This window comes from Aspergillus vadensis, assembly GCF_003184925.1.
Source record: "Aspergillus vadensis CBS 113365 unplaced genomic scaffold BO88scaffold_23, whole genome shotgun sequence".
In the NCBI taxonomy this organism is placed as follows: domain Eukaryota; kingdom Fungi; phylum Ascomycota; class Eurotiomycetes; order Eurotiales; family Aspergillaceae; genus Aspergillus; species Aspergillus vadensis.
Genome location: NW_020292061.1, coordinates 211824 through 237779, shown reverse-complemented (window position 1 = coordinate 237779; position 25956 = coordinate 211824). Strand labels below are relative to the sequence as shown.

The window sequence follows — 25956 nt, the reverse complement described above, 5'->3', positions numbered from 1 at the left end:
GTCATTACGAGAATTGAAAAAGGTTCAAATGGACTCGCAAGCCTACCTCAATGCGGTTAAGCCCATGCGGTACCAAGGTGATGTACCCGCATGCCCACTGGACCCGCTATGAGATATCCGAGGTATGGTTCCCGTCGCTCACATAATGCGTGTCTGCCAGTGGCGAAGCTGACTTATAATTTTAGAAGTAAAGTCTAAATTTGAAATCCACGACCCCGTATATGGTCCTGTCTGGTAGATTCTACAACTGCACAGGCCAGGCCATGTTTATTTCCTACATGCTTGTTTCCTTGGGGTCGCTTAGCTATAGTAATCGTCTATGTCGTCGGGAGTATTTTCCTGGATCCACCCTGCCCTCATTCCTCCGGCAGGACTAATGAGCATATCGAAACTGCCGAACCCTATTGAAGGAAAAAATAAAAAATCAACATAACTAAAAATTACTGCGAAATAGATATTCTGAAATGTGTTCATTGTGTACCCTTGCGAGCTTGCCGGTGGTAGCTTCATATGTTAATGTAGAATAGTATCGATGGTCTCCTTGATAGAGCCAGCGTTCGAGAAGCTAGATTGGCACGTGACAAAGACGCTATTCCAAAGTATCACATACCAAAGCCATTGAACTTAGGATTTAATAAAGTCAAGCAGGTCTTGATTGACTTCATCAACATTTATATTGTGAATGGCATGGGATCCGCCTTTGTAGATCTTCAGTTTTCCTTGAGGAAGAAGTTTTGTTGACTTCAGCCCAGCTGCCTCAATGGGAACCACCTGATCGTCGTCCCCATGTAGAACCAGTACTGGTATATTGATTCTCTTCAGATCTTCCGAGAAGTCCGTTTCAGAAAAATCCTTGATTGAGTCATACGCGGACTTGAAGCTGGTGTTCATCCCCTGCTGCCACCAGCTACGAATCTGTCCTTCGCTTTTCTTTGCTCCAGGTCGGTTGAAACCGAAGAATGGTCCGCTAGGAACATCCAAAAAGAACTGCGCGCGGTCTTGACGCATGGCTTGTCGAAACGAATCGAAAACAGACTTATCTGTTCCTTCTGGGTTGCCGCTACTCTTAACCATCAGAGGAGGTACGGCGCCGATCAAGACAGCCTTTTTGAAGCGCTTAGTGCCGTGTTTTCCAAGATAATGGGTGACCTCTCCTCCTCCATGAGAATGTCCAACCATGACCGCATCTTGCACCTTGAGATGCGCGAAAAGCTCCTCTAAGTCGTCGACAAAGGTGTCCATGTTGTTTCCGTCCCAGGTCTGAGTTGATCGTCCATGGCCACGGCGATCATGTGCAATAACCCGATAACCGTGTTCACCGAGGTACATCATTTGTTGTTCCCAGTTGTCACTGCTCAAGGGCCAGCCGTGGGAGAAGGTTACAATTGGTCCTCTGGGATTTCCCCAGTCCTTGTAGAAGAGTTCGGCTCCGTCACGAAGCTTCAAGTGCGGCATGATTGTTAGGAGTGATTATAGGCAATTGGGGAACAAATACAATGTATAAAAGAATCTGACCCTCATGGATTGACACGCTGGATTGTGTGTGCAAATTCGCAGGTTTATAAAATCAGCTGTTTAGCTATGCTGGCCTAGAATCGGTGACCTACTTCATCCCGTACGTCGTCATGACGTTACCAGGCTATTGTGGCTTCCCCATGTCACACTCACTGTAATGCGCTCCATGGATATTAGGTTTGTCCGCCCGCTCCCTCTTATTCTCTCACCAAAATTCAAAGTGTCTAGTCTTTACTTGCCGAAATGCGAAAGCTTATTTAGTGGGCCTGTTGAGGATCCAGCCGTTCTTTCCGCCAAGACAAAGTTGCCTAGAACGTTAGCCCACGTACGGCTACTAGCCTTCTTCCTGTTTCCAATCCATGACAAATGAATATGCAGTACCCAGAAAGTCCCTTCATATGTGCCGCCGGCGTGATGTTGCTCCGTTGTCGTGCTTATGGGAACCATCAAACTCAGATCCACAATTATATCGGGCCTCGGTAGTATTTCGCTCGATTTTACCCATCGTCCGCCTCAGTGTTCCTCACATGCCAGCACTATCATCGCAAGTCTACCCACAACCGACCTCCGAGATGGTCATAAAGGAGCGGGGAGGGATCTGAGGGCATATATCAACCCTGTTACCACCTACGTCAACCAGCGCCGAGTATTGAATCATCAGATCCTGGTCTAGTGTTCGACCTACCGGTAACATCATGTCTTCGACATCAGACCGCTTTTCAGCAGCATCAGAAAAGTTCACCACAGCGTATGTGAATCAAGCATCCTTTTTCCGAAGCAGTAATGACTCCTATCTGAGGGCAGACGCTCGGCATCAGAAACTGTTCAGGTCGAGTTCGGAGGTCAGAAGGTCGATATACCCAAAGGAGGTTACTATGACCGCTACCGTATGAACCCGAACCTCGATGAGGTAGCCCAGGACCCGAATGTCGGACGCGATATCACATTCCTGCGGAAAATCCCTAAGAAACTGGTTGATTCGAGGGTCGGTCAAGTATATGCACCCAATTTCTACTATCGCACTAGCAGCGTTCAGCTCGTCATGCTCGCGCCTCTCGACCGCTTGAAGGCTAAGCTTCCGTCGCCTTTGGAGCCCATCACAGCACTGCCTGGTTACGGTTTAGTTGCATTGACATTTTATTCGTATCTGGTCTGCGATAATGATCCTTACAACGAGGTTTCGATCGCCGTCATCATTCGACAACCGGGTAGCACGAGTTACAGTTCCACGCAACTTCTCAGCTCTATATGGAACCGAACATTTTACGGCTATGTCTTGGCTCTTCCAGTCGACACCGAGATTGCTCGGGTGAGGGGGATATATGGATATCAACTCCCTAAATGGATGGCCAACATTAATCTAAACATGGACAATCACAACATCAAGGCCGATATCAGCGCGACCGACGGAACACCAGATCTGACACTGAATGTACCCCTTCCAGCGTTGAGGACCATTCCATCAGAATCACAAATTGGGACTAATAACGCGGTCAACAAGATTGACGGGAAATGGTACCAGGTGGCTGTTCAGACGAACCCCCTGTTGGCGACGCAGTGTCTTTTCCCTACCAATGTCAAGCTCGCTCGGAACGAAGGTCCGTTGAGTCAACTCCTCAACGAGCTGGGTGTCTCGACCATTGTGCGGATGGATGTTATCAAGGATGCGCAGATGGTCTTGAATATGCCCACTCCATTGAAGGTTTTTAACAGGGTTGGATCATTAGCTTAGCAGCAAAGTTTTGTCGAAGAGTTCAACATTTGAGATGTCATTCTTTCATATCGAGCTAAACAATATATTATAAAGGGTTCAGAATGACTAGCGTCCATAATGGTTCAAGTGCGGATTGATGGGTAGGTTGACATCCTCACAACAGAAACGACCGGAAGAGTATTGTTCTAAAGCATATGTCAATACCCATCAGGACACCTGGGAGCATATATGACATGTCTCCTGCTACTGCCTATGGGATGTGCTACAAGCAAGGTAATAAAGTCTCGTTGCAAAGGCTTTTCCGGAACTCTACAACGTCCTATCTACTACAATCAGGTCCATGTTCTCTAGGGAAAACATGATAAACCACATCAATATTCCAAAGCTCGACGTACTGACTGTCCTCAGATCTGCTTGCACCTGCTGATTTGCATACGCTCAAACGTGAAGAAAATCGGCGAGTTAGTGTGTGGAGTGCCAACCCCGCATTTCACTGCAGCCTACCACCATCTTTGAGAAATCCGACACGGAGCATGTTCTAGAGATCTGCTATATGTGTGGCCGGTTCATGATGGTTGGTGCGCTCCGTCGCTCCTCCGCCGCCACGAACAGCCCCCGCCAATCACAGCCCTGGAGTAGATTAATCGGGAATATTTGGAGTAGGTTGCATACAACTAGCACGCCAGCGCGCGAGCGGGGTTAACTGTTTGCTTGTCAGTCCAGACTTGCAAGCTATCTTCAGGAAATCTGGGGTAGCCAAGGTCAACCAATTTCAGGACAGCAATCTCATGTCATAAGGATCAGTACTTCCTCCATTGCTACAGTGAGTGGTTTTTGAGTGAAGACAATACGCAGACAGGATCGGTTAACTACGTTCCCGTTTCTTGCCAAATAAGGACAGTTGTGGGTGGGTATCATCTCTTGCAGGCCAAAGCGGAGTTCCAGCCCAGTCCGACCAGAAGACTGTGCAGGGACGTATGACCTCTCCTACCGTCAGCCACAAGCGCTGCGTCCCTGAAGACAGGACACCCCGAATATGATTCCGAGGTTGACATGTGAGGAATGCGGTACAACAACAGCAGGGTCAAGAGCGGTTGCATCCATTGCGGCCCTGTGGCCGAAATTGAGACATCGTGGGTTGAAATAGCGACATAAGCATCCGTGGCTATTTTGTATTAGCGGTGCATTACCCCCGCGTTGAAAGCAGCGTGAGAGACAGCAACCTCATTCCCTGGAGCTATATAAAGGCCCACGTTGCCTGACATTGTGACACAAAAATCAACAAGTTCACTCAAGACATCACGCATCTGCCTTACCATCGTTTTCCACAATGATTTGCAAATCCTTCCTCGTTGTCGCATTGGGTCTTGGTCTCGTCCAAGCAGGCCCTATCGCTAAACGTGATGCTGCGACCGTACTGTCGGATCTTGAGACTATTGGAACAGATGTTACTACTCTCAAGACGGACGTAACCAACTGGACCGGAGACCTTCTGGCGGCTCTAGGCATTTTGTCCGATTACAACACCGTCAAGAGTGCTTTGGAGACCGCCATCACGGATACCGAGGCTGCTTCCGCATTCACTACTTCGGAGAGTTCCAGCATCACAACTGAAGTGACTTCGCTAGCCACAATCATCATCGCAACCTTGGATGAGCTTATCTCGAAGGTATGTTCCGTAGAGTTGGCAGGGCTTCTGTGATTTGTTAGAGTAGGGCTAATGTCCTCTTGTAGGAGTCCACTGCGGCATCCGCGGGTGTCACTTCCACTTTGCTCTCCTCCTTGGAGACCCTGAAAACCGACACGGACGAGCTTGGGGCGGACCTGGAGGCAAAAGCCACCACGACGGATGCTTCGACCATCGCTTCGACTCTGGCCTCGATTGACGCTGCTTTCTCCAGTGCAATTGCCGCCTATGAGTGAATTCCACGGCATTTAGTGGTGAGTATTGGAAAGGGCGTTGAGGGCTAGTGGGATGCGTGAATTTGCCATTTTACCTGGCATATCCCAACTGCTCAGGAGGAGCATGGTGAGCAGTGCATGTATTAGTGACAGATTGTCATTAAACCAAGAAGCTTCGCATTTCGGCGCACATTGCAGACGATGGAATCGTTATAAGCTTAGGCCCAACACCTTCTATGTAGTGCGTAGTTGAACTGTAATTCTGGCTGCAAAAGGGACACTGGGTTCTTACATGTCGTCTTAAGCCTTCGATTCATCATAATATTTTCAACGGGAATTGAAGTGGCTAATGCATGACGAAAGTAGATCAGCGAATTTTGCAAGGACGGGAGAATTGTAGTAGTACAATAGTTGTCTGGGCATCTTAACCTGCCAGCGCGGCTTTTAAACATCCAATGGAGCGCAATAAGATGCCAAGAGATTCCGAGAAGAAACCTCTGTTTCATCTCGAACATCTTGGTATTCAACAAAAGCCAACTTAATCAATAGCTAAGTACCCACTGAGATTATTTAGATGGTATATATATTAATCTACCGGCCGTGACATAACACAGTACTATTGTTGCACTGTGTTAGTAAATTGTGAAACTGTAATCCGTATACACTCTTCTATCTACCTAAAAGTAGGGGGGCAGTTTCCCACTCGCTATGGAACAAGTGGGTCGTTATCAAATTCATGTTAATGAAGAGAATATAGCACGAAGTCCGATGACGGTACACTATGCGAGGTCACATGATATCGGCTTTCGAAGGTCGGGTGGGCCCACACCTTCGGCTTTCGATTCCAACTCCGTTGCAACAGGAAGTTCGGGAGCCCGACAAAATCAATGCACTATTTGGGTGGGCATGGTACCGCAGACACGGGATATTACTATTACTATCTTTGTATTTCGCTCTTCGGAAAAGGAGATCCCGATTTCAAAATTGCCGAGAGATGTCTCGTCGCCGAACAATGATTAGTGATACAATATATTCAGAAGGAGGGTCGTTGGCGTCGCGATACCTCAATCATCATGTCAAAACTTCTATATATGTGTTCAAACATCGCTGAATACGCTCAGCCGTCTTTCCTTCAAGCTTATTGTGTCCCTCACATCTGTCAGCATGCTTGCAGCACCTGCTCCTGAGGGGCCTGGCAGTGAGGAAAAAGAACACCATGATTCCACCACCACGCTATCCGGACACGAGCAAGAAGAGCTCAGGAAAGTAGCGTCTCGACAATCAGCAGCATCAACCGCAGCAGGTAGAAGCTTGAAGCAGGACTTTGCATCGCTCATAGACCCCACGAGTCCTCACTTCGACTTATCCCAATGGATGCTTCATCAAGTCCAACAATTCGAAGGGGACAGCAGCGCACGGAAAACGGGAGTTGTATTCAAAGATGTTACTGTGCAGGGAAGCGGATCCGAGATTCAAACTCAACACACAGTTCTATCCTCAGTCTACGCTCCCGTCCTAGGGGGTACGTTCAGTCGTGGCCCTAAAACCGCCAAGACAATTTTACACGATGTTCATGGACACGTCGAGCAGGGCGAGATGCTTCTCGTGCTCGGCCGGCCAGGAGCTGGATGCTCTACCATGCTGAAAACCATTTCAGCGGAGACCAACGGACTTGACCTGTCGTCAAATTCAGTCATTTCTTACAATGGAATACCACAACCCTTGATGAAGAAGAATTTCAAGGGCGAGCTTCTCTATAACCAGGAAGTTGAGAAACGTAAGGGTCATGCAATTGATCATTTGGAAATAAGACTAATTCAGACAGATTTTCCCCATCTAACGGTCGGCGAAACACTCAACTTCGCAGCAGCAGCACGTACTCCTCGAATCCTCCCGAATGGTATGTCGAGAAAGGAATATATCAGCCATGTGAGGGACGTTGTGATGGCAGTCTTCGGTTTGTCACATACGGTCAACACGAAAGTTGGTTCTGATTTTGTCCGGGGCGTCAGTGGAGGTGAGAGAAAGCGAGTATCTATCGCAGAAATGGCCTTGGCTGGCTCGCCACTTTGTTGTTGGGATAATGCTACACGCGGCCTGGATTCTGCGTCGTCTTTGGACTTCGTCAAGGCCCTTAAAACGAGCTCGAGGATCTTTGGGACTACTCATGTTGCGACGCTTTACCAACCCTCGCAAGCCGTATACAATTGCTTTGACAAGGTTATGGTTCTCTACCAAGGGCATGAGATATACTTTGGCCCTACCACGGAAGCGAAGCAGTACTTCGAAGATATGGGCTGGTATTGTCCGCCTAGACAAACGACTGCAGACTTTCTGACGAGTATAACTAACCCAAGTGAGCGGCAAGCACGGGAAGGATATGAAGGGAAGGTACCGCGGACTCCCGAGGAGTTCGGAGTGCACTGGAGGAGCAGCGCGAGCTACAAGCGACTGGGTCATGACATCTCAAGCCACGAGGCGAGATTTGGTGCTGACTGTGGCGCCACCGAAGCATTTAAGCAAAGTCATGCCAAACGCCAGGCTCGGTACACACGTTCGAGCTCCCCGTATTTGATCGATATCCCGACACAAATTGGGATATGTGCTTCCCGGTTTTACCAACGCGTCTGGAATGACATTCCTTCTACATTAACTTTGATGATTGGACAGATCATTTTTTCCATCATCATTGGGTCGCTATTCTATGGAGGCGCGCTCGGAACTGAGGATTTCACTCTGAAGATGTCGGCATTGTTCTTTGCCATTCTGCTTAACTCGCTTTTAACCGTCACCGAGATTCAAAATCTCTATGCTCAGCGGCCGATTGTTGAAAAGCAGGCTTCTTATGCCTTTTACCACCCTTTCACGGAGGCCTTAGCGGGAGTTTGTGCCGATATCCCTATCAAAGTCGGATGCAGTCTTATATTCAACATTGTGTTCTACTTCATGTGTGGGTTTCGATACGAGGCTGGTCCATTCTTTGTTTTCTACCTGTTTGTCACCATGGCTCTGCTTTGTATGAGTCAAATCTTTCGCTCCCTGGCTGCGGCGACTAAGGCGATCCCTCAGGCACTCGCTGCTGCCGGAGTCATCCTACTCGCCACTGTTATCTATACCGGCTACCTGCTTCCTCTACCCAGCATGCACCCTTGGTTCAAGTGGATCTCTTACATCAATCCACTAAGATATGCCTTCGAAGCACTGGCTGTGAACGAGTTCCATGGACGCGACTTCCCCTGCTCGGACCTGGTACCACTCTACCCCGGGTTGACTAACGGGTCAGGTACCTACTTTATATGTGCTGCAAAGGGTGCGATTGCTGGAGAGCTATATGTAAACGGAGACAACTTTCTCTCCGTGAGCTACGGGTACGAATACAGCCACCTTTGGAGGAATTTCGGCATCCTCTGCGCTTTCATCGTTGCTTTTCTCGCCCTGTATCTATTACTCACTGAGATCAACTCGCAAACTTCATCCACCGCGGAGAGTCTTGTCTTCCGACATGGTCGCATTCCCGTTGTCTTGCAGAAATCTGCAAATGACCCCAAGGCCGCCAATATCAGCGCAACTCAAGCACAAGAGGCGGCAGACGAAACGGTAATGCCACCGCATCAGGACACATTCATGTGGCGTGAGGTCTGCTATGATATCAAGATCAAAAAGGAGGAGCGTCGCTTGTTGGATAAAGTCAGTGGATGGGTGGAGCCTGGCACGCTGACTGCGTTGATGGGTGTCTCGGGAGCTGGGAAAACAACCCTACTAAATGTCCTCGCTCAACGTACTTCAACAGGTGTCATCACAGGCGATATGCTAGTGAACGGGTCTCCTCTCTCTGCTAGCTTCCAGCGCAGCACGGGGTATGTTCAGCAACAGGACTTGCATCTTCATACTGCGACCGTACGTGAGTCTCTACGGTTTTCGGCCCTGCTGCGTCAACCTAAATCAGTCCCCGTCGAGGAAAAATACGACTTTGTCGAAAAAGGTATTTCCAGATTCTTTCAAGTGCTCTAGAAATTTACTAAAGTACCTTTAGTCATCACCATGCTCGGAATGGAAGAATTCGCAGAAGCAGTGGTAGGCTTTCCGGGCGAAGGGTTGAATGTCGAGCAACGGAAGCTTCTGACCATTGGCGTTGAGCTTGCCGCAAAGCCCGCTTTACTTATCTTCCTTGATGAGCCAACCTCCGGGTTGGATAGCCAGTCGTCGTGGACTATTATCGCGCTTTTGCGTCGGCTCGCATCCAGTGGGCAAGCTATTCTTTGTACGATTCACCAGCCATCAGCCATGCTGTTCCAGCAGTTTGATCGATTGTTGTTCCTGGCTAAAGGCGGCCGCACCGTTTACTTTGGCGATATCGGACCAAATTCTCGTACAATGCTGGATTACTTCGAGACAAAAGGTGCGAGAAGATGCGACGACTCAGAAAATCCAGCCGAGTACATTCTCGAGATTGCAGGCGCAGGAGTGAATGGTAAAGCCGAACAGGATTGGCCGACTGTGTGGAAGGAAAGTTCTGAATATACCCAAATGATGAGTGCTCTGGAGAAGAAGTGCTCAGCGGTGGGATATACCAATAATACCGACGAACAAGCTGAATCAGAAGGAACCGAAGACGCCTTCGCGATGCCTTTCAGTGACCAGTTCTCTGCTGTCCTCCGCCGAATCTTTCAACAGTACTGGCGGTCACCCGAATACATATATGGCAAGCTGGCCTTGGGCATCCTGTCAGCCCGTAAGTTACTCTTGCCCTTCAGGCTCCATTGACCTTCGGCTAACTACCGTTTTAGTTTTCGTCGGCTTCTCGTTCTACATCCCCGGTACCTCTCAACAAGGCTTACAGTCGTCAATTTTCTCTGTGTTTATGATCACAGCAATCTTCACCGCTCTGGTCCAACAGATCATGCCTCAGTTCATTTTCCAGCGAGACCTTTATGAGGTCCGGGAACAACCGTCGAAGACTTACCACTGGGCAGCCTTTCTAGGCGCCAATCTAATAGCAGAGATCCCCTACCAGGTGTTCGTCGCGATCCTGGTCTACGCAAGCTTCGTGTACCCCGTATACGGTATCGCAGACTCCCAGCGCCAGGGGATCATGCTCCTTCTGATCATCCAGTTCTTCATCTACGGGTCGACCTTTGCGCACGCTGTAGTTTCCGTTCTGCCTGATGCCGAGACAGCCGGCCTCATTGCCACCATGCTGTTTAACATGACACTTGTCTTTAACGGTATTCTTGTTCCTCGCATCGCGCTTCCTGGATTCTGGGATTTCATGTATCGCATCTCGCCAATGACCTACCTCGTGAATGCCATCATTGCCGCAGGTGTGAGTGGTCGTGCGGTTAACTGTTCCGAGAAGGAATTGAGCGTCTTCAGTGTTGCACCTGGGTATGATACCTGCGGGCAATACTTGGAAGCCTACCTCGAAGCGGCCGGTACTGCCGCAGGCAAGCTTCTCAACCCGGAGAGTACTGATCAATGCAAGTATTGTACCCTTCAGACGGCTGATCAATTTCTGGCGAGTCGGGATATATACTACGACCAGCGTTGGCGGAACTTTGGGCTCCTTTGGGCATATATTGCTTTCAATGCTGCCTTTGCTTTTGCTATCTATTATCTTTGTCGGGTGAGGTCGTGGAAGAGGAAGGCCTGATTTATCTTTCGCCCACGGTGGATATTGGTTGATAGAAGTTGATATTTGGTCACTTTCGTTGGGGTTATATTTCGTCATACACCAGCTTACATATAGTAATAGTTTAATTCATTACACTTCACTTCTTTTTCTTTCATCTGGATCGTCCACCTCGTATACAATCTAGAGGTACTCTCCCATCTGAAATAGGATATATAGCTCTGATTACTACTCAATACGATAAGTTGAGATGCGTACTCCAAGGCCATAATCTAAGAGTGGGCGTAGATACCGGCGCGGGGAGATGGATCAGGTGCCAGATCCTATACGGCTTCGGTCTGGGCTTAGCGTTTCAGGTACCCAACCCTAGCGACACAGGCAAGCCTGCCGAAGAAGGATGTACCTACGGGGTTAGCGCTGATGCTGCTCGCTACTCTCTTGGGACTGTCAGTGTTCATATTGGCTGGAGAGAATGTGGTCGCTAATCAACTGGAGAAGAGGTTGATCGGTGTTGAAGGGGTTAATACCAGTGTGATTAGCTCTGAAGGCGCCGCTTGTTTGCTCCAATCGCTCCCGGATGATGTACGCGATACTGTCCTTGTTGCATACAATGAGGCACTAGGAGAGGGTTTCGGCGTTGATTTGATCCCGACATGTCTGAGTGTCCTCGGGGCTGCGGCCTTCGAGTGGAGATGTGAAGAAGCCGGCAGAGAAAGTTTCTGCAGAGAAGGGAGACCAAGAACCAAAGAGCGTCGATAAGGACTCCCCTAAGAAAGCAAGACATTGAAAATCAAGTAGCTATGAAAGGGCCGACTTAGCACTGGTTGCCAACATCGACATCTCTTCGTTTAGATATAGGACTTGAGCTATTCTGAGGTGGAAGAATAAACAAGTTGTATGATGCGACCATCCGCTTCTTGTATCTTTGATCCTACATCTTACCATGGCGCTTACACTGGACTACCAAAGCCTAGGTACTACCTACTTCGACCCCAGTTTTGGTGAGTAGCGAGAGTGCCACAGACAATATATCTTCGGTCGCTGTGCCAGGAACCAGCGGCAGAGCACCCCGCAACCCCTGACGACCGCACCTCAACAATAATGTTAAACTTCTTACAACCTGTACACTTCATCGGAATTGACATCATGATTAATTGTGTAGTACGAGATTCATCGCATCCGTCCGACATTCCGCACCGCGGAACATCAACATTCATGATGTCATCACGGAAGACCGGAGACCCCAATGCAACGCTGCTAACCCTATCAACAAAGACTTGAACCCGCATTTTTGTCCTGCCATTTGTCTGTACAAGACGCCTAGATGAGCACGCTGGTGGGGAAGCTATATCTGCGACACTATGATAGGAGTCGCGAAATGGCTATACTTGGCTGTGACGACGTATTTCCACAGATTGAGGCCGGTTAGCCATGACTATCCTGTGTTGGTTACAAGGGATAATGGTACATATGGTAGTGTGGCCTCACCTATCACATTGACTGTTCAGGAGTCAGGTGGCAATCAGTCTAGTCCGCTACTTTATGGGGTTATGTTTGAGGTAGGTTCTGAGGGAGGCATAATATGAATAATTTAGTAACATTCGCCTAGGAAATGGACCATTCAGGTACTACCCAACTATCCAACTCACCTGATAGAATACTGATAAGTATACTCAGGTGATGGTGGCATCCACGGGCAATTGCTCCAGAACAACGGCTTCCAGGGAAACAATCCCGGCCTAACTGCATACAAGGCAATCGGCGATGTCGACCTCATGCAGGACATTATCAACCCGGTCAGCAGTGCCATAACCTCGTCTTTACAGGTATCTATAAATTTCGAAGCAGACGGATTTGTAGGATTTGCCAACACAGGGTACAATGGTATACCTGTGATGAATGACACGTACTCATGCCAGTTCTGGATGATGGGTGATTACTCGGGAACGATTATGCTACAACTCGCTGGGTCAACAAATGATACCATCTATGCTTCGCATAATATTACCGTCAAGAGCTCGTGGGGAAAGTTCACGCATTATCAAACCTCGTTCAACTCCAGCGCATCTCCTGATGGTGACAATGAGTGGCGCCTGCTATTCAATGGATCGAAGATGGCTGGCGGGACGCTGAATTTTGGTCTGGTGCAATTATTCCCTCCTACGTATAAGTCGAGGTATGTTATGCTGTACATTATCAATGTCCTACTGATAGGTAGCAGGTCAAATGGGCTACGGAACGATATTGCGACGTTTCTGGAGAAAACCCGTCCGTCTTTTCTCCGATTCCCGGGTGGCAATAATTTGTAGGTAATCGAGCCGATTATGAAGATCCTCTAACAAGCGGATAGGGAAGGACTGCAGATCGACAGCCGATGGCAGTGGAACCTAACTATCGGGCCCGTCGTCGATCGTCCCGGGAGAGAAGGTAGGCCCCAGCACCGACACCACGGATGACAACACTAATTGATGCATAGGCGACTGGTTCTACCCAAACACCGACGCGCTCGGTAGGTCTACTACACCCACCCATCACCCGTGCATGTAGTAACACACATAGGCCTTGACGAATATCTCTGGTGGTGCGAAGACATGGACATGGAACCCATCCTTGCCGTCTGGGACGGCAAATCATACGGGGGCATTGTATCCGGCGACGAACTCCAACCATACATCGACGACATCATGAACGAGCTCGAGGTATGCCTCCCATCAACCACTATCCTCCCCAGCTGACAATCAAGTACCTCCTCGGACCGTCCAACTCCACCTACGGAAGCATGCGAGCACAAAACGGGCGCAGCAAACCCTGGTCCATAAACTACATCGAAATCGGCAACGAAGACGACTTCACCGGCGGATGCGACACATACCCAGACCGCTTCTACCAAATCTACAACGCCATCAGCAACACTTACCCCAACATCACCCTCATCGCATCAAACATCGACTTCCTCTGTCTCCCGATCGACCCCCCACCGGGCCTGATATACGACTACCACTACTATCGCAAACCAGACGACCTCGTCGCCATGTTCGACTACTGGGACAACCAGCCGCGCACACAACCAATCATGGTAGGGGAATACGGGTGTCGAGATACCGGCGAGGCAGACGGGATATTCTGGTCCTCGATGCAATGCAGCTGTAGTGAAGCAGCGCACATGATTGGGTTGGAGAGGAACTCCGATGTAGTGAAAATGGCGGCGTATGCCCCGCTATTGCAGCATTTTGGGTATACCCAGTGGTCGGTGAGTTTGTCCCCTGTGCCAATTTTCATATGTATTTGTGCTTCGAGCTAACGAATATCAAGCCAACACTCTTCGGCTTCGACTCGAGTCCCGACTCGCTTACTCCGTCGACGTCATACTATGTCCAACAGATGTTCTCTACGAATCGAGGGGATACGATTCTTCCTGTGAATACAACTGCCACGTTTGGTCCGCTGTATTGGGTTGCGTCGAGGAAGAATAGTACGTATTTTGTGAAGTTGGCTAATTACGGTCCCGAAAATCAGAGTGTTCGGGTTAAGGTGCCACAAACGAAGACGGGGCATGTGGAGATGCTGTATGGGTCGCAGAATGCGACCAATTTCGTGCATAATATTACTGTGCAGCCGACGGTGAAGGATGTGACTAGTTCGAGTGGAACTTATTCGGTGGATATGCCGCCGTGGGGAGTTGCTGTTTTGTCGGTGTCGTGATGGATATTATTGTGGTATGCCACTTTTTGATGTGGAACAGGTATCTACAAGTCGTGTACGTTATTGTGCAGTGCAACAAAGGATGATAAATTTGGTATAAAACCAAGGTTCATTGTGGATTAAAAAGTGATCTTCGTCTAAAGTATATACTACATACAAAAGCCTTTCTCAACTTCCCCTCGCATCTCCCACCTCCTGATGGAGGTAAAGGTAACAAATCACCAGTGACTTGTCAGTTTAGTAGACGGGCACCTTGAAGGCGGGGAACTCGTAGTAGAAAGTGTCAGCACCCTCGTCATCGGACTCACACTCCCACTTGTTGCTCTTCCAGACGGGACGCTTGGGGAACTGGCACAGTGACTGGACCTCGCCGTCGTACTTGCCAGCATCGACGGTGGCGTTCAGACCGGTAGGCTGGATACCCTGCTCAACCCACTGGATCATGGTCTCCATGTTATCCTCGGGGAAGGGACCGTTGGGCTGGAGAGTGTTGCGACCGCAGTGAGCAGCACCGGGGACCAGGTACAGCTGGTACCACTCCTTCATCTGCTCGATGGCCTTGGAGGATCCAAGGCTGGGGTACATGATGCTCATGACGGATTGCCAGTAGTGCACGGAAGAAGCAGTAGGCACACTGGGGTCGTTCTCGCCGTGGTAGTGGATGACCTTACCGCCGGTGGCCTTGAAGTTGGTCAGGTCGGGGAGGGTAGTCTGCAGGGTATCCATGTAGCGGATCATGGCCACGTTCATCCACTCCACAAGGGTATCGTAGGTCACGTTAGTCAGGGAGTCGAGGTTGCTGAGTTCAACGAGTTCAATGAAACGAGTGACGAATTCACCACCCGTGGAGGGAATGTCCACGCCCCAGGTACCGGTGCTGTTATCGTAGGAGGTCTCGCCGTCCGAGAATTCAGATCCGATGCGGTAGGACAGGTAGGCGCGCTCACCAGCAGAGTTGAACAAACCGTCATAGATAGCCTGAGCAACGGCCACACCCTTGGCGGTGACGGTCCCGTTCTGAGCCGGGGTATAGGAAGTCGAGGTGCCATCGCTACGCTTGTTGAAGTTGAAACCGAGGGAGGTGCTGACTTCAGCAGCGCAGTGGTAGGGCTCACCGATAATGGAGGTCAGGTTGAAGTCAAGCTGGCAGAGATCGGTACGGGAGACGACACCGTCGGTGCGTCCATCAAGAGGATCACAGGCAGAGATAGTGGCGTTAACGATCTTCTCCAACTCGCAGGTGGGAGGGTAGTAATCAAGAGTCTGCTCGACCACACTGGAGAACAGGTGGTTGACCTGCTGCTGGCCGTAACGGAAGGCAGGGGCACCGATGATAGCACCATCGTACTGGTCACCGTAGCGCTGGATCTGGCTCATACCCTGACGGCCACCGTCGGAGCAACCCTCGTAGTAGGTATAGACCTTGGCGTCGTCGTCCAAGCCGTAGAAGCTGCGAGTGAGAGGCTTTCCAATGGTAGTCATCTCACCCAGGGCCTGGTAAGCGAACATGAAGATCGGGTCCCAGTTGATGGTGCCATTTCCGGAGAGGTTAACCTCGTCGACGGTGGTGCCGTCTAAAGCACCGTAGCCGCCAGAAGTGGCACCTGAGACGGCGCCGTACTCGAGACCACCCGTGGAGGAGGTGCTCAAGGAGTATCCGAAGCCACCAGCCACGTAAAAGCGGTTCTTGAAGTCAGCGGGGCTAGGGAAGCCGTAGTTCAGGACGATCTCGTTGGTGGTACCAGTGTGGACGTAAGAGACGGACACGGCACAGTACTCAGTCGAGTCCGAGGTGGTGGTGTTGACGCTGACGGAGGAGGGGATCATGTCAATACCAAGCAGAGTGCCATTGGCAGGGAGAATCGACTGGACATGAGAGACGGTACAGAGGGAGGCAAGGGAAGAGGAGGTGGCAGCGCGGGCCGATGCTGCCAGAGCAACGGTCGCCGCGGCGGCGCGCGAGTATTGACGCATCGTCAGAAAAGAAGGAAGACCAAAAGATTGGAGTCCGCAGACGTTTCAAAGAGAAAATGAATGGTAGTGGAATAGAGAGAGAAAGTGAAAGAGAAAAGCTTGCTTGAAAAGTGATCGGCGGTGGCAATGCGAGGCTATTTAACTCAAAATCCTCGAAGCCTGGACCATAACCCCTGGGCCAACGTACGTCACACCATATGGTTCATGGTTTGAAGATGTTCTTACTCCTTCTTTTTTTGTTCTCCGTCCGGCATCGCTAGTGAATTCATGGTCCTCGACAGGAGGATCGGGTCCACGGTGTTTGAGAGCAGCCTGGAGGCCTGGGCGGATCTCCTGACCGATCCTCACATTTCCGTGTGAGAAGCTTCTCCAGTTAAACACAAGCAGGGTTTGAGACCGTACCCTAGTGTTCCACTACACAACAGGGACCCACACTCCAAGGATACGTACGTAAGTCACCGAGATTAGGCTATGAGCCTTGGTTCTCGAAGCAGGCAGACAGATTCTGTGGACAGGGCTGGGGTCTTGAAAATTGTGGATCGTGAGCATGCCTCTGGCCTAGACTTGTTTTACCAAGTTTTCACAGTACTGCTCTTTTTGTACCTCTCTCCCATAGTCACTTCTTCCCACCCCCTAGCCGTATATACTACTCTTTATCTCTCGGACGTCTCTTTTGGATACCGCATGAGTTCTGTTGAGCTTCGGATTATATTCCCTGGCTAAGGGCTGCGGCTCATTGAGGCTAATCTAGCATGTTAGAAAGCGGGAGGCGATGCGTACGACGCAAGGGGTTTGCCGCACATGCTAGATGCATGATCTGCGGACAGTGATTGGTGAACCTGGGGGTCCCTGAGGAACCCCGGAATAAGATTTAGCAGCAAGGTTACGTGTTGCCATTATCGAAGCCTCCTGGTGGGCTTTTGTGGGTTTCATGATGGTGCCAAGAGGGTGCCAAGAGGGTGCAGAACGGTCGAACCGAACCTGTGGCACTCAATACCCTGAGATAAGATTTGGTGATTTTCGCGGGCTCCGAGGGTTCAGGGATAGACTGTCTGACCATGCCGTTTGGGTATCATCTCCGATGGCAATGTGATGGCAAAAACCAAAAAAATTTCTGTTTCTCGTATGTCCCACGTAACGTGGTCTAGTCATCATAGCAACGAGCTTTAACCACGATGGCAGAAATAAAGTCGTTACCTATCTGTTTACAGAGTTCACCCAGGAAGAACAGAAGTTTCGTGAAAAAAAAACACGCAGGCTCGGAGATCATATCCCCAAGAATTGGTCTTAGTGCCGAATGCCAAGCCAAGGTTGCTACCCAATCGGGTATAACGTGCCGACAAGGCGATGGGACCGTCAGGCCCATCAGATGCCATTTTCCCTTTCCCTCATGCCCCAATATTAGGTACCTGCAGGAGTGGCAGTAGTACTAGATAGTAGGTAATGAAAATCACGATCTGGATGGGCGCTCGTCTTGTTGCACCAGCTCCATGAACAGGGCCAAATCCAACACGGGAGATAGTCGCCCGTCTTCCCAATCATTCTAGTATTTACATACACACCATGATACCCATCAGTATACTTGTGGCATAGTGACATGATAACAGTCGCTATGCATGATGCTCCATTCCTGCCAAGAGACGGGATGTCGAAAGATGAAGAGGAACTCATCCGGGTGAAGCCGATATTCCAGCGCAACAACATCTTCAACATGACGGCCACGATTGATTAATCTTTATCTTTCCGATCAAAAGTAAAATTAGACGCGGTTTGAAGGATTAGAGTTGACGTTTCCCCTGCACCAAAAGCGGACACCGCTGGTCAAATGCCGTAGAATCTTTGCTGTGGGCGGATAAGAACTTTTACTTATGATCCACAGTAGATTAATTCCTCCCCTTGACAATTCACAAACCCATCAGTTGGCCCACATGGCTATGCAAGAAGTACATTGTAATTCAGCCATACTTAACCGGCTCATGGGGCTATGCTATCTGTGTAGATGAAGCTTCGTCAGCAGTCCTTGATGCCCCAGCTTGGGCGTTTCCACCATGCACCGCGAGGCATCCGCAGCTGTAGAGCGTCTTTTTCCCTGCTCCCCATTTTGGCGCTCCCCCCGGCTGCATGGCTGTTCGTTCCGTGCGACATGGAAATATGTTTACTGTATAATCTATAACTATACTAAGTTAAAAGCAAAGGCGGTAGTTACAAATATTTCGAAATAGGGCTTCCAGTCTCAGGGGGAATTAATCTTGATATCCATCAAAACGGCTATTCAAACGGCTATTTAAATAGCCACCCAAATGGCTACTTAGAGACTTATGTGAACAGAAATATTAATGGCTATGTAAATACATTTTAAAACAGTATTTTTATTAAAATTAAAAACACTCTTTCTATCAATCTTACCTATGTTTACTTTAGTACATAAGAGTCTGGAAATATATTCAAGTAGCCTGGAACGCTTGGATTAATTCTCTGATCTTATATCTCATGTTACATTCCAATATCTTTGACAATCTTACCTGCAGTAAATCCTGAAAGCCATTTATTCTTGACGGCTGCCATTGCTCGCCGTACAACGAGCACCAATAATTAATCAATCCAATAAGTCTCTTCTATCCCTCAGTATTGAATGGACAGAAAGAAGTGCAAGAATAGACAACAGATCGACACAGCACAGCCGGCACCAAGTGCGTGTTGAACCAACGCACCCATGGAACTAGACCAGTTACACGTGTAATCTACAGAGTAAACTCTTCTCCATCCAAGAAACAAAAAATATTAGTCAATTCCCCGAATATTTTCCCGCATTACCCCAGGGAATGAATGCAATATCGAAAGCCTGTTTACTTTCTAGTACCTCCACCTCTCACCCGCACTTTGCCTAGTGAAGATGCTCCACTCCATTTTATCTACTATTCATATTCAGTGTGGATACGAATCAACCACTTGCCTAATTCGCTGCTGTTACCTTCATGATCATGGATCAATTGCCCTGAACGCTGCCTAATGGTCTCAGATGGTTCTTATTCACCACCGATAAATTGGCTGCTTTCGGCACGCCTCTCTCCAAAGCAGAGATTACACTCAACTTCCACTCCATTTGCTTGACACTTACTCTTCTTTAGCTATACTAATCTTGCGTGTATTGAACAGCATTTTGCACTGCTAACACTTTCATCCAATTCTGACCAAATGACCCACTAAACCACCCCCTCCCCCCGATCAACAATATGCGACTCCCCCAACGCAGCCTTCAACACCAAAACCAACTCATCAATCGACGCCAAAAACTTCAAATACGAACTAATAGCAACACAATACCGTCTATAACTCTCATCCCGGACCAATGTCTTACTCAGCTCAGCCGTCCGATGATGCTGACTCCACGTCTCATAGCACCGCTTAACCAACGGCGTGGGCAGCCGTTCCGGCAGCGCGGCACCCGCCTTGAGTGCCTGTTCGATGACACCTAGCACGGCCATTACGTCTCCGACGGTGTAGTCGTGCATGAACCCCACTCTTTCCATTAGACGTTCTTGTAGGTTCAGGGGAAGTGTAGTGGATAGGACGAGAAGGCGACCCAGGGCTTGGTTCATGTCTTCGAGGAGGGATTGGGTCCGGGAGAGGGTTTTGCGGTTGAAGGGGCCGAAGCTCATTTCGAAGCGGAGGAGACCTATCGGTGCTTTGAGTGAGAGGAGGGTTTCGGCCATCTCGAGAGTGAGTTTCTCGGCTACGGTGGCGATCGGGTGGTCTGGGTCGGTTCGTGCCCAGTGCGATAGGACTAAGGCGTAGTGATCGGATATTGTTCGCACAGAGTTGGACATCGTCTGGCAGATGTGGCGGGTGGCGGATGGGGGTCGGGGGAAGAGTTGGACGACGGTGGCGGCGACGAAGCCTAGGAGAACGGTGACGAGCCGTTTCCAGAAGGCCTCGTAGCCGCGTCCTGGCAGGCCGTATTGTTGGATGTGGCCGTCGTCGTAGCTGAAGCCGACGACTAGGACGAATGTGGCGCCGCTCATGATGGCTGCCATGGCTAGGGTCGGTGGGAGGAATATCCGCCACCACATTAGTATCACTGTCATTACTGCTGTGATTGCTCCTAGTCCGTAGGCGTTGCCGGGTCCGTGTCCGGAGCCGATGTACCACGCGACCATGCCTAGAACTCCGCCGACTATGGTGCCGACGAGGCGGGATACCAGTGACAGGGTGAAGTCGGACATGTAGACCAGGAGGGTGGTTTGTGCGGTGATGACCCCCCAGATGCCTTTCTGGCGGTAGAAGAACCCAGCGGTGTGGGGGAGGGAGGAGGGGATCGAAGTTGCGATGGTCACGACTACCATGCGGAGAGCGTACATCCCGCCTGGGTTGAATAACCAGTGGTATATCGATATAATGATCCGTGTGGTGCGAGTGCGCTGGGGTGTGCCATATCCCCGGCTGATTCTTAGTCGACGATCCGCTTCCCGGGTTCGTTCCTCGAGGGCTTCCGGGTCCGTTGCTGTGTTTCCTGGAGCCGCTGACATTGGAGTGGGAACACTGCCAGTCCCGACCCAAGTGAAGGCATACTGTAACCGAGAAGGGATCCAGAGCCTGGGTTTTGGGCGATTTTCTAACAGCCACAAGATGTGTTCGATGAGCTTCTGGGTTGCTTCAGCCATTGTTAAAATGCGCTCTTCAATGACCATGCCGATGATGATGCCTCGTAGAATATGCACACTGCCCACATCACCAGCGTTGAAATCACCCTGGTCATCAAAGATCTCTGCGTGACTGTTAATCAGTGCTTCAGTGGTTGCAGTGATACTGGATGCGCGGATTCCACGAAGCGTCTGCAACACTTCTTTCACTCGCGAAGTCTGCTGGTCCATCTGTGCCTGCGAGGGTGCACGGACCCATCGCCGATTGTTAACCATGTTGATGGTCTCAATGCTGATATTTATTGCATGCGACATTGCTTGTAGAAGCGGCTGAGAGGATTGCTTGAGTGCCTCAAGCGTACGCGCACGGATAGCTGTCTCCTCTGCATCCTGAAAGGCGTGTATCAGGTCATTACTCTGCTGGATCTGATGGTGGCCAATAGCCTGGTTCTTCTTTTCTCGCCAATCGTTGTTAGATTGGGCCACATCGTGTTGTGCAAGCTTGGCTAGATTCTCCTCATCATGTATTCGTGCGATGTGGAAGTTCAGCAAAGACAGCGAGGCGACCAGTGTTTTGCGTAAAGCCCGCTGTAAAGACTTCAAGTCATCGGCACCCCAGTGACCCCGAGACAAGTCGAGAGGAAGAAAAGCCAACAGTGGTTCAAGAGCCTTAAGCGCACCGATGCCTTTACTCTTTGTATCGACCAGTTGCTGCAGACTCAATTCTTCACCACTTAGACGCGCTTCAGTACACTTCAGCGGCACCTGTCCCAAACGAAGCAGCTGCTCCATCTTCGTTAAAACTGCATAAGAAGTGGACTGCGGAAAGAAAAGAAGACAACAAGCCGTTCCCAGTCCGATGCCTATAGCGCCAGGTTCTATCAAAACTGTGGGTAATAGGGCTGTAAACGATGGCAAAGTCGGTCCAAAAAGCAGAAATAGGTCAGTAACAATGATGCTGAATACCTGGGCCAGAGCAAATTTATTATTTGCAACCCGTAGACGAGACATGGCATAGATGAACACACACGCCATGACATAAAAGACAACAGTCACACGAGCGTCGAGCATGAACCCGTCATGGATTAGCTGCTGCGTTACGGTCGTAGTGCTTTGTCCAGATTGACTAGCCTGCGTTACCACTTCCTGCTGCAATTGCTGAAGACGAGCCTGAGTTTGTGAGGAAGGGCGCGCAGCCAGGGCTGCCTTCATGGTGAGCAGACCCCAAGCCCATCCCAGGCACATCCCAGCGAGGAGTGTCAACGACGCAAGCAGGTATACGAACAGGATGCCCGCTGGTGGGACTATATATAGTACGAGGGCGCCAAAGAACGTGGCGATGCCGATGCTCTGCAGGGCAGGCCCGATGAAGATCAATAGTGTCGCAACCCATGCTGCAGTCCAACAGCGAAAAAGGACCTTTAGATCGCGTAGATTGAAATGGTCTAACCAGGCTGGTAACGCCCATTGAGCCCGTTCTGCCATTTTGGCAGTTGGGGTTTGATTTGAGGATTCTCCCCGAGGGGTCATCTTTGGAGAGTCATAGCGTGTGAAATTATATCAAGCTTGAAGTTGGGAGGCAAGTCTTTAGAAAGTCAGGGTCAGCTCCATGCCGGAATCCATGGGATGACTGAAGTCCGGTTGCACTGGGCCCGATACGACGTCATCTACGACTAGCATTCTAGTCACCAAACGGTCAACAAAGCCAACTGGGGAAAACATATTACCCCACGAGGTAGGATACGCATTCGCAACAGTTCTGATGAGACCATATATACCTGCGATGGCCTTTCTCTACCATTGGTGGTAAAAGTAGTTGTGATCACAGCAAGGCGAAGGAACATCACATGATAGCCATTTTGGGACACAACATCACGTGCGTCTATTAAGCCTTCGAGTAATGTTTGCATTGTCGGCAAATAGTGCAAAGAATGCAAATCGCAAAGCCAGAAAGGGAAGTCAATGCCGATCAATTCCCGATTCGGGCGAGTATCTGTGTTCTTTCCGATGTTCAAGCCACGATTTGTACTAACAAACAAGTCTAGTATATTCAAATCATGATCCAGCATTTAAATACTATAATTCAATTTTTGATATTTTCACAGATACTTCATCTTTATAAATAACTGTCGGCTGGAATTCATCTTTCTTTACTAATCAAATTTTAATCTGATTATCAAAGAATGACCTACTCCGGAAAATCCCAGATCAATTATATGCCTCATACAAAATCATATTGAATTCCTAATACAAACGGAACAGGTTGGGCTTACTCCTTGAAAATTATGATATTCATTCTATTATATGTGATTCTTACATCATTCTAATCATATAATTATGATTTAGGAGACCCTGTGGAGTCCTGCTAATGCTTATTACGATTAGTTAAAGAGCTATGTTCATTACAGTGCTTATATCATGATTACTTAGTACTACTCTATTGTATCAGGTTATTGTGCATAATATTGTACATGCAGTCCTCGGCCGTTATTAAGCAGCTTTGGAGCATGTGATGGTGACTGTACAAGGGTATCCAACCAGAGCCGTGTCTGATCACTGTCGGTCAATGCTATATACTAGATCAGCTGGAGCCTGGCGAGTATATATAATTACTTTCACTGTGTTGGGTTGCCTCGAAGACTTTATGCATTCAATCTATATCGTCGCAACCACCAATACCGTCCGTTAGTTAAAGGTGTGGTCCGAAGACCAACGACACCGCTGTCAGTGCAACCCCTCCCCAATTTCGATATCCGTCGCTTGGCGATTGTGCCCTTCACCGCATTGAGCAGGATTAGGATCTTGGGGTCTCTTGGATGCGTGCTGTGCTGTTAACTAGTACCAGAATTATCCTACGTTTACGAGACCCTGGCGGTTGATTGTCAATCTTCTTTTTAAGAGGACCCAATTACCTGACCTGTAATGGGCCCAGCATCCTATCTCCGCATACCCAGTGGGCCTCGAGGATGTCTTTGACATGTTGATATGCCTCTGTCGTGCTGTCAGCCCCCATCATTGGTTGGCAATACACCTTACGATTGACCATGAATACACACTCGAAGCAGTCGCCATCCTGCTATTCTTCCTTCCACGCGTCGAGTGCACCGTCGGCATCCTCAAACTATTCTGCAATCAGATCTGGGAATCAATCCGTCCATAGATGCGGACCGTCGATCACGCAGATAGTCGGTTTTGATTGTTTGTGAGGCTAAGAAGTGAGCGGGAGCCGGATACTATAAGAAAATTAGGAGTGTTTCCCGGGACAAACCCAATGAATCCGGGAGGAATCCTGGATCCAGTTCGTTTTGTTGAAAGCATTCCTTGCCGGTTTTAATATGGAGAGTATACTGAGTTTTTTTTAAGCATGCGATAAGATGTCTGAGGGCCACATTTAAAATAGACTGTACTGGTTTATGGATTCATTGTTTTTTTTAGCTCTAAGGTAACTTGTTCGTTTCCACGGACAACGAAGTCACCTGTCTTCTGACCGTCCGGCCACTCGGGTCCGAGAATCAGGCCCCAATTTATGCTGGGTTGCGGGCAGGCATAATAGCCCGACTGCATATAGTTTGGCTGGTCCCCGGCCGGTCGCCGTTGAATGTGCCACAAGGATCGGCGATATTATACTCAGCCCCTGGCCTGCCCATGCCTAAAACCATGGCTTCAATGTTATCTTCAACTATGGGCTTGCGTTGTGTGGAATGTTTTGCGCAGGACTGGCGCGTAGTGTCATCTTACTTTTGAATCAACGGGACAGCCAACCTTCATAAAGCGTCATTTATATCCTAGGCTGGAGCCTCTCGTTTTCGAGGTACACATGGACTCTACCGAAATCTCATTCCTCCCGGCGTTACTCATATCCTCAGCGAACAATGAAAGCCCACCTGCCACGACTGAACGAGCTCCGGAAAATACTGTCTCCTAGGAGAAGAGAAGCCACGTTCAGGTATCAGGCCAGATGTTTTATACCCCATGGAATTGTCTCCACCAGACAACAGGAGACCGAACTTCCAGGCTGCCTCGGACGAGAGTATATTAACCAACAACAACAGCAAAGGTGAGACACCTGGGGCATGGGAGATCGACAGCGCAGTCACAATCGAGCTTCCTGAGCATCTCAATGGCATGGCTGGTAAGAGGGCTTTCATGTCGGAGCTTTGCGAGTATGTCCCGTTCTATAATGTCCCAAACGTGGTTGTCATTCACCTTCCGAACGGTGCTGATCTCTATCTTCAAGTCTTGAAACCAGAGTCCGGTGAGCTTATCTCCGCTGCACTACCGAGCGATGTCCTACCGAATCCAAAGTTCATATGCAACATAGTAGCTTCCTATCGTTTTCAATCATCTGCATTATACACCTCTTGTCGACCCATCCTGCAAATAATTGACACGCTGGAAACCCCTTCGCCACCCTTTGAAAAAACCGGTGTCATTCTTGATTCAACTGTCTCTGTCTAGTCTTGTTCATACCCGACAATTCGTCGAACTCCGCGCCAATTTCTTACGGGAATGTTCACATTGCCAGATTGATACAATTACTGGATCTCTCAACTCAATACTACGCGGAAGATGAATTAGGCGAATCTTGTTCGTCACTAAAGCAGATGCTATTCCTCCTCTCACAGAACTGCTCCTACCGGAATTAAGGCACTTCTTCAGACTCTACTTCTATCAATCGATAAAAACCATGACAGTATCCTTGGTACAGGCAACTGGCTGTTATAAGGCTCTTGAGGCTTTCCCCCTCAAAACATGTCGACTCACCGAGAGTCCTCATCCAGCGACTTTGGGTTATCAGATAATGATGAAGAGCAACTGATTCGCAACATCGGCTATGGATATGCGTCTGGCTTCTTGTACTCTACTGGGAAGCAGCTAAC

General features: G+C 49.2%; 8 protein-coding genes across 8 annotated transcripts; 5 read left to right on the top strand and 3 right to left on the bottom strand.

Annotated features, from left to right (window-relative positions):
- Nucleotides 1–265: 265 nt before the first annotated feature.
- Nucleotides 266–1534, bottom strand: BO88DRAFT_371338 (alpha/beta fold hydrolase). The gene has a single exon (XM_025704199.1). It carries the CDS (start codon nucleotides 1453–1455, stop codon nucleotides 625–627), a length of 831 nt encoding a protein of 276 aa, XP_025559670.1. The 5' UTR covers nucleotides 1456–1534; the 3' UTR covers nucleotides 266–624.
- A 311-nt stretch (nucleotides 1535–1845) lies between these two features.
- Nucleotides 1846–3303, top strand: BO88DRAFT_394233 (uncharacterized protein). The gene is made up of 2 exons (XM_025705145.1): nucleotides 1846–2263; nucleotides 2320–3303. The coding sequence occupies exons 1-2, from the start codon at nucleotides 2211–2213 to the stop codon at nucleotides 3245–3247; spliced, it is 981 nt and encodes a 326-aa protein (XP_025559669.1). The 5' UTR covers nucleotides 1846–2210; the 3' UTR covers nucleotides 3248–3303.
- Nucleotides 3304–4559: 1256 nt separating this feature from the next.
- BO88DRAFT_437590 (cell wall mannoprotein 1 family protein) lies at nucleotides 4560–5159 on the top strand (the record flags this gene model as incomplete). Its single annotated transcript, XM_025709630.1, has 2 exons — nucleotides 4560–4898; nucleotides 4964–5159. The coding sequence occupies 2 exons, from the start codon at nucleotides 4560–4562 to the stop codon at nucleotides 5150–5152; spliced, it is 528 nt and encodes a 175-aa protein (XP_025559668.1). The 3' UTR covers nucleotides 5153–5159.
- Nucleotides 5160–6295: 1136 nt separating this feature from the next.
- On the top strand, nucleotides 6296–10868 carry BO88DRAFT_445905 (ABC-transporter; the record flags this gene model as incomplete). The annotated part of the gene is made up of 5 exons (XM_025710247.1): nucleotides 6296–6908; nucleotides 6957–8357; nucleotides 8415–9113; nucleotides 9165–9863; nucleotides 9919–10868. The coding sequence occupies 5 exons, from the start codon at nucleotides 6296–6298 to the stop codon at nucleotides 10779–10781; spliced, it is 4275 nt and encodes a 1424-aa protein (XP_025559667.1). The 3' UTR covers nucleotides 10782–10868.
- Nucleotides 10869–12086: 1218 nt separating this feature from the next.
- Nucleotides 12087–14462, top strand: BO88DRAFT_490267 (alpha-L-arabinofuranosidase; the record flags this gene model as incomplete). The annotated part of the gene is made up of 9 exons (XM_025712765.1): nucleotides 12087–12319; nucleotides 12370–12385; nucleotides 12438–12936; nucleotides 12982–13065; nucleotides 13111–13187; nucleotides 13237–13269; nucleotides 13320–13459; nucleotides 13504–14010; nucleotides 14073–14462. The coding sequence occupies exons 1-9, from the start codon at nucleotides 12122–12124 to the stop codon at nucleotides 14460–14462; spliced, it is 1944 nt and encodes a 647-aa protein (XP_025559666.1). The 5' UTR covers nucleotides 12087–12121.
- A 102-nt stretch (nucleotides 14463–14564) lies between these two features.
- On the bottom strand, nucleotides 14565–16658 carry BO88DRAFT_407214 (tannase and feruloyl esterase). The gene has a single exon (XM_025707365.1). The coding sequence runs from the start codon at nucleotides 16434–16436 to the stop codon at nucleotides 14700–14702; it is 1737 nt and encodes a 578-aa protein (XP_025559665.1). The 5' UTR covers nucleotides 16437–16658; the 3' UTR covers nucleotides 14565–14699.
- A 2683-nt stretch (nucleotides 16659–19341) lies between these two features.
- Nucleotides 19342–22634, bottom strand: BO88DRAFT_470109 (uncharacterized protein). The gene has a single exon (XM_025711645.1). It carries the CDS (start codon nucleotides 22604–22606, stop codon nucleotides 19640–19642), a length of 2967 nt encoding a protein of 988 aa, XP_025559664.1. The 5' UTR covers nucleotides 22607–22634; the 3' UTR covers nucleotides 19342–19639.
- Nucleotides 22635–25048: 2414 nt separating this feature from the next.
- BO88DRAFT_418035 (uncharacterized protein) lies at nucleotides 25049–25534 on the top strand (the record flags this gene model as incomplete). The annotated part of the gene is made up of 1 exon (XM_025708331.1): nucleotides 25049–25534. The coding sequence occupies one exon, from the start codon at nucleotides 25049–25051 to the stop codon at nucleotides 25532–25534; it is 486 nt and encodes a 161-aa protein (XP_025559663.1).
- Nucleotides 25535–25956: the final 422 nt, after the last annotated feature.

Coding starts and splice junctions, on each gene's coding strand:
- BO88DRAFT_407214 (XM_025707365.1), bottom strand. CDS start 16,436: ATGCGTCAATACTCGCGCGCCGCCGCGGCGACCGTTGCTCTGGCAGCA.
- BO88DRAFT_371338 (XM_025704199.1), bottom strand. CDS start 1,455: ATGCCGCACTTGAAGCTTCGTGACGGAGCCGAACTCTTCTACAAGGAC.
- BO88DRAFT_470109 (XM_025711645.1), bottom strand. CDS start 22,606: ATGACCCCTCGGGGAGAATCCTCAAATCAAACCCCAACTGCCAAAATG.
- BO88DRAFT_394233 (XM_025705145.1), top strand. CDS start 2,211: ATGTCTTCGACATCAGACCGCTTTTCAGCAGCATCAGAAAAGTTCACC. Junction 2,264..2,319: donor TCAGAAAAGTTCACCACAGC/GTATGTGAATCA, acceptor ATCTGAGGGCAG/ACGCTCGGCATCAGAAACTG.